The sequence below is a fragment of the Caloenas nicobarica genome, chromosome 12, assembly GCF_036013445.1.
Source record: "Caloenas nicobarica isolate bCalNic1 chromosome 12, bCalNic1.hap1, whole genome shotgun sequence".
NCBI lineage: Eukaryota > Metazoa > Chordata > Aves > Columbiformes > Columbidae > Caloenas > Caloenas nicobarica.
This window is the reverse complement of record NC_088256.1, coordinates 2,456,352-2,462,846: the sequence shown is the minus strand read 5'-3', so window position 1 is coordinate 2,462,846 and position 6,495 is coordinate 2,456,352. Positions and strand designations below refer to the sequence as shown.

General features: G+C 55.5%; 1 protein-coding gene across 1 annotated transcript; it reads right to left on the bottom strand.

Moving 5' to 3' along the window:
* Positions 1–579: 579 nt before the first annotated feature.
* On the bottom strand, positions 580–3,975 carry LOC135993405 (BTB/POZ domain-containing protein KCTD12-like). The gene is made up of 2 exons (XM_065643254.1): positions 3,839–3,975; positions 580–2,119 (listed from the first exon to the last, which is right to left on the bottom strand). Exon 2 carries the CDS (start codon positions 2,093–2,095, stop codon positions 1,205–1,207), a length of 891 nt encoding a protein of 296 aa, XP_065499326.1. The 5' UTR covers positions 2,096–2,119; positions 3,839–3,975; the 3' UTR covers positions 580–1,204.
* Positions 3,976–6,495: the final 2,520 nt, after the last annotated feature.

The window sequence follows — 6,495 nt, the reverse complement described above, 5'->3', positions numbered from 1 at the left end:
CTCCTTCCTTCTCTTCATTTGAATCTGTATACTACAGCACATCACTCCCTGCCCATGTGCCAGCACTGTTCTCCTGCTCAAACAAGAGCTCAGTGCCCACAGCGCACACCCAGCGCTACCTCCTTTGCACACGAAGAGGGAGGCAAGTCGGTTTTGTTCCTTTATTACACATTGCCCAGGCAAGGTAAAGCAGCAGCAGCCAGCCCCAGGCCCACAGGCAGGCCGTGGAGAGCTGGGATTGCAGACACCTTCACAAGAGATTGCTGAAATAGCAAAGATTTTCATGGTGGGCAAAGATTCCCCTTAATCCGTGAAGTCGTGGCTGTGGCTGAGCCCAACTGCCGCTCACTGGAGCAACCCAACCCTGTCCCTCTGAAGCCCACGTCGCTATCATACTCTAAAGGAAAGATAAAGATACTTTTTTCTGACAGACCTCCAACCAGTTTCGGAGATGCATAAGCATTTTACACCCGACAGCATGTAAAGCCTTCCCCGCTCCCCCCTGCCCCCCCCAACGTGCATGAACAGAGCATTTGTCTATCCACCCCCTCCCATAACCCCCCCCAAAAAAAAACCCACCCCAAGGCATCCCAGAGCAGCAGCGATGCTTTGAATCAGAACTGCAAACACAGGGTGCATCTTTATCTAACCTTCCCCAGCACTGACAGTCTAAATGCTAAGCTGCTTACATGGGCTAATGGCAATATATCCGTGCTGCCAGGCTTCATCTTTCCACTCCCCACCCTCCTCTCAGCTTCCCACCTTTCTCCATGTCCTTAAATCAACACTTTCCCACTTGAACCCCTTGGCAGATCAAATACAGCATATGCAGCACGTACCCGGGGAGCTGCAGGAATCCCAGCCCAGAGCACAGTTCCATGTATCCCTCCCTCCCACCCAAAACACGTACACGACAGAGTCCAAGTCCACACATCCAGGGAGGGCTGGGAGCTACAGGCGGCTACTGCAGAAGTCGGAGAGAGGGAAGAAGGCTGTTGGTGAGCAGCTGCTACAAGGAAGAGTCAAACAGGTTCAACGTGGAGGAAGGAACGGGGGTAAAAAACCAAGAACAAACTCAAAAGGAGGCAAAAGGGGGCTGCTGGGATTCAGGGGTTGGATGTCTGTCTACCTTCTAGTCAACAGCCAGCACAGGAGAGGAAAGGGAGAGTTGGTGTTTGGTTTGTGGGGTGTTTATTTTTTGGTGTCACTCACGGTAGAAAACATATTCGGTGTAAGAGGTCCAGATCCTGTCATCTGTCTGGTCATGGGCGAAGGCACAGGTGCCTGTGGAGTTGCAAGCCACCATGTGGAAGCCAGCATCAGCCAGTTTGTCAAAGGCTTGCTCCAAGAAGGTGAATTTGAGGTAGTACCGGGAGGTGTACCTCTCCGGGGGCCTGTCTGGGTCCCTGCTCTCATTCAAGGTATCCCCAAAGACCTCCTTGGCCAGCGACGTCTTGCCACAAACCATGATCCGTGCCACCCTGCGGAACTTGGCATCCGTCTGGCTGTCCCTGCCCAGGGTGTACGTACCCCGGTAGCCGATGGTGATGAAACCTGCCCTGCGGATGTCGGTGCCGGCAGCACCCATGCCAGCGGTGATGGCACCCCCAGGGCCACCAGCCACGGTGCTGGGGAGCATGGCACTGGCAGAGGTCAGGTTGCGGGTGGCATCCGCGCTGGGGGAGAGCTCCTCCGGGTCGCTTTGGCATGGGTCATCTCCCAGCGAGTTCTGCTTGCTGAACTTGGGGGCCAGCATCTTCACAAGCTCCGGCAGCATGAAATATTCAGCCTCTCGCCGCAGGCGACTCCTCTCCGGAAAGTGGTCAGGCAGCACGAGCTGCTGGTCCCTCATGTAATCCAAGATGTAGCGGAAGAGGAAACCATCCCGGTCCACGAAGAAACGTCCCTTGCTGTCACGGGCCAGGGAGCGGACGTTCTTCTGGGTGAACATCTCCCAGAGGAGTGAGCCAGGCACGCTGACCAGGGTGGGGTGACGGGTGATGTAGACTTGCCCACCTACATTGAGCTCGATGATCTCGGGGAAAGGGAAGTCCTCGCTGGGTTTGGCGCAGCCCGTGTTGTCTGCCAGGGCCATAACGATCTACTGCTGCCTTCCCACCTGCAACAAAAAGTGGCAACATGCCAATGTTAAGCCTGCCAGCAAATGCAGCTCACCGTTCCACCGATCCCAAGCCAGGTTGCACTTGCTTTAGGGCAGCAAGCAGTGCAGGATCAGGCCCCTGTCTCTCTAGGGGTCTAGAAGTCAGTTCTCTTCCCTCATCTCTGGCTCTTGGAATAAGCAGCATTAGCTAACGCTGCTTTCCCTTACATGCCACAAGAAGGGAAGAGTGTTGTCTGCGGTCTGAACATGCCGTCTCCACCTGCAGCCCTCCCGGCAGTCAACTCCCAGGGCTGGGGCTCAGCACCTTTGCCAAGGAAGGCGCAGGGGTGCTGTACTGATGTTAACAACAGGAAAGCCAGGACCGTCCCGCCCTGGGTCTGACCGGTGACCTGCCTGGTCCAGCATCCTGCCGGTCAGGAGGAGCTGCCGAACGTGCTGGGGAGGACCGCATTATGGAGTGGTATCTCCTGCCAAACTGGTGAGCTGGAAGGGGGCTTATGGTCCCATGCAAGGAGCACCCACAGGTCTGCCAGAAAAGCAACCACTATAAAGGACAGAGTGACAGTGCCTTTTGGCACTCCTGCTCCATCCTTGCTCCTGGAAAGTACTTGATAGAGACTCAAGGCCAAGCTGAGAGCAGGTGAGAGATGGCAGAATCTCTCCAAGGGTTGGGACCAAGACAAATACTGGGCTACTGGTACAGCCTTGGGCTGGATGCCATGTATTTATACATTTTCCAAAGGCAAGCTGATTCTTAGCCATCTCTTGACACCGCAAATCAGCGCTTACATAAACCTGGCACAGCAGACAGACTCCTGATCCAGCCAGGCCAAACCATGCTTCATGCAGGGATTTAGGAGACCATGGAGAAAAGGGTTTTCCCTGCACTGTCCCCAACTGCCAGGCAGGGTTGGCCTGAAGCTCTGCCGTCTCCCCTGTGTAATGTTAGTGCAGCCCTGGGGCTGCTTTGAAGTTGGCAGTAGCTGCCTGTACCCCCCGGGGAACTGGTCCTGCAGCCAAGAAACAATACTAAGTCTTGGCCCAGCCTTGTGTCCTGCCGTACAGCTTCACAGGAACAGCACAAAAGGATCCTAATGCAAATTTCAGAGAAACTAAAGGGCAAAGATAAAACTCTGTGGGCACTTTTGGATACAGGGGAGAGCTGAGCGTGCATTTCATGGCCACACACCTCCTCCCAGCTCATCGGGATGCTCAGGGAGAACCGGTTTTGAACAAGAAGCAACTCGGGCAAGCCTCTGGCAAGGATCAGAAAGTGGATCAGACAGGTCCACATGGCTTCCAGCTTTCCAGATCCTCTCCTGCAGTGGCTTTGAGTCCCTTTCTCTGGTGACATGCCCACACTGCTGTCCCCCTGCTACAGAAGACCAGGCAGGAGTCTGAAGCCAGATCCCTTTATCACGGCTGGCAGGGGCTGAGGGCTGTCGCCGGGCTGCCCATGGCAGGGCTGGGAGTTTGCAGGGGTGTGTGGGGGGACACACCAGCAAAGCCGCCCGCCCCCCGCCCGTCTCACGCACGGAGCGCGGTTGCTGGCAGCTGCAACCCCCCGACCCGGGACCGGGCAACGAGGCAGCGGGACACCGGCGGGGACACCGGCTCAGCCGGGAGCCGGAGCCGTCCCCAGCATCGCACCGGCCGGCGAGGGGACCCTCCTCCCCGCAGCCTGTCCCAGCTCAGCGGGCTGGCAGCCCCGCTCACCTCCGCAGGGCGGCCCGGCCGCTCCGTACCCGTCCTGTCCGCGCCGTTCCCGTAACGGTCCCCGCGGGTCCGTGCCGCTCCGTGCCGTGCCGCTCCGTGCCGTGCCGTGCCGCTCCGTGCCGCTCCGCTCCGCTCCGCGCCGCCGCTCAGCTCTGCCCGCCCGGCCCTGGCGCTGCCGTTTTATCCTCGGGGAGGCGGCGAGCGCCGGCCCCCGCGGGCACCCGGCCCGCCTTCCCCCCCGCCTCCCCCGCCTCCGGCTCCGTCTCCCCCCCGTCCCCGCTCCCACCCGTCATCTGGAAGCTCAGTGCCGGGGGATTCCCCGGGGGGCCCCTTTCCACCTCCCGGCAAAGCAGATTTGGCTCTAATGCCGTTACCCAGCGACTCCCTCCCCGCACCCACAAGGGCAAAGGCTCTGAACGTGCGGGAAAGGCAAGGTGCGTGGGGAGCATTTATTTCACAGAATCCCAGAATGTCAGGGATTGGAAGGGACTGCGAAAGCTCATCCAGTGCAACCCCCCTGCCGGAGCAGGAACCCCCAGATGAGGTTACACAGGAAGGTGTCCAGGCGGGTTGGAATGTCTGCAGAGAAGGAGACTCCACAGCCTCCCTGGGCAGCCTGCTCCAGCCTCTGGCACCCTTGCCATGAAGAAGTTTCTTCTCATATTTAAGTGGAACCTCCTGTGTTCCAGTTTGCACCCATTGCCCCTTGTCCTATCACTGGTTGTCACCCAGAAGAGCCTGGCTCCATCCTCCTGACACTCCCCCTTTCCGTATTGATCCCCATGAATGAGGTCACCCCTCAGTCTCCTCTTCTCCAGCTCCAGAGCCCCAGCTCCTCAGCCTTTCCTCACACGGGAGATGCTCCACTCCCTTCAGCATCTTCGTGGCTGCGCTGGACTCTCTCCAGCAGTTCCCTGTCCTTCTGGGCCTGAGGGGCCCAGAACTGGACACAATATTCCAGATGTGGTCTCACCAGGGCAGAGTAGAGGGGCAGGAGAATGTCTCTCTACTAACCACATGCCTTCTAATCCAACCCAGGATGGAGTTTGCTGGAAGTACTTATATTATTCCTTCTCTGTCCAATCCGCTGTTTTCCCCAACTCTGTCAGAAAGGGATATCCCTGACACCTCATAGTGCTCCTTCAAACTTAGTTGAAATTGCCCAAAGAATTCAAAATATCCAGGGGAGGGCAAATGCAGAGGTACACTATCTCATACACAGCATGCACACGTGCATGCCTGCACTGTCATCACATTAATCTTGTTTCCTTAGGAAAAGAGCCTAAAGATAACCTGAACTTGAGAATGCATTTGGAAGGCGACAAAAGCAAGGTTCCCCCTGGCAACTGTTGGAGGCTCCCCAGAGAAAATGCTCTGCCCAGCGCCCTTGGCAAGGTTGTATCCCTGCCTGGAGCGGGCCCTGCAGGGCTGGAGGGGTGGGGATTTTATTTTGGGGTCAGCAAAGTTATCCTGGAGGCTGTGCACCCCTGCACTGAGAGAGTCAGGGTGGGAGCCCAGGGCAGACGTGGTTAGAGGAGGATGGCAGGGAGGGTGCCGGTGCTGAGGTCTTCGGAAGCTGTGGAGAAACTGTGCTCCAGCTGCTCCATGCAGGGCTCCAGGCATGTAGCAACTACATCAAGATGTGTATTAACCCTGTGTCTATGCCACTATGTCTTGGAAGAGAAAGCTCAGATCGTCTCGTCCAGCCTTCCTTTGGACTGGAGAGATGAATACTAGATGACGCTTTCTTCTTCTGGTGGCGTTCAGCAGGATTAGCCTCTTTCTGCAGGGAAATTCCTGTCCACTATCATCTGAGCAACTGTTCACCCCTCTGCAATTCTCATGCCAACCCCTGTGTTTGTATCGTGCGACATAACGTAAGGGAAACGTTGCTGCCTTCAACAGACCTTGCATTGAAGCGAAAATGCACTGTGCTCTTCAGTGCTTCATCATCTGCATTACCAAGACTCGAATTGGTGCAAATATTTTCATGAGCAGCAACGGAAAGCATCCAGGCCACTACTGACATGCCTTGAGGCAACTTAAAGTGTGGTCTCCAGAGAAGGAGAGGATCATTGGTGCTGTAGAATTGATGAGGGGATCTGGAAACTCAGAAGAAGTTGCCAAGAGGTTTTATAAACCAGCCTTTACAAGTTCTTCCAAAAAAGAATGAAACAAGAATTTGGGTCCCTCTCTGACTTCTGAAGGCTTTTATCAACCACAGCAGTGGGACGTGATTCCTCTACATCCCAAGAGAAGGAAGGAACAGGCTTAATGCGTGTTTGCTTGCGTGTTTGCTTGTGTGCAGTCTGTTATTATACAGAACGTGGTCTGGTGATTGCAAGGAAGGTGCTGGCATAGCTTCCTGGCTGCTATTTCCAGCTCTTTAAGTTTTCTGAGCTTGGACACAATTCACTTCACCTCATGGTGCCTCGACCTCCTCATCCTCAGACAAGGGGTACTGCCCACTCTCCAGTCACCATAAACATTGCTAAAATCCCCATTGGACTGCTCCGAAACTCTTTGGAAGATCTTTTAATACGTATTTTTAAGGGGGAAGAGGGCTATAAACTGAAAACAAGACACAAATTTTTCCATCGCTTGATTCTTTTCTCAGCTAAAAAAGAAAAAAACAGTTATGCACCCTGCTCTGATGA

Excerpts from the sequence above, each read along its gene's own strand:
- LOC135993405 (XM_065643254.1), bottom strand. The coding sequence starts at position 2,095 with ATGGCCCTGGCAGACAACACGGGCTGCGCCAAACCCAGCGAGGACTTC.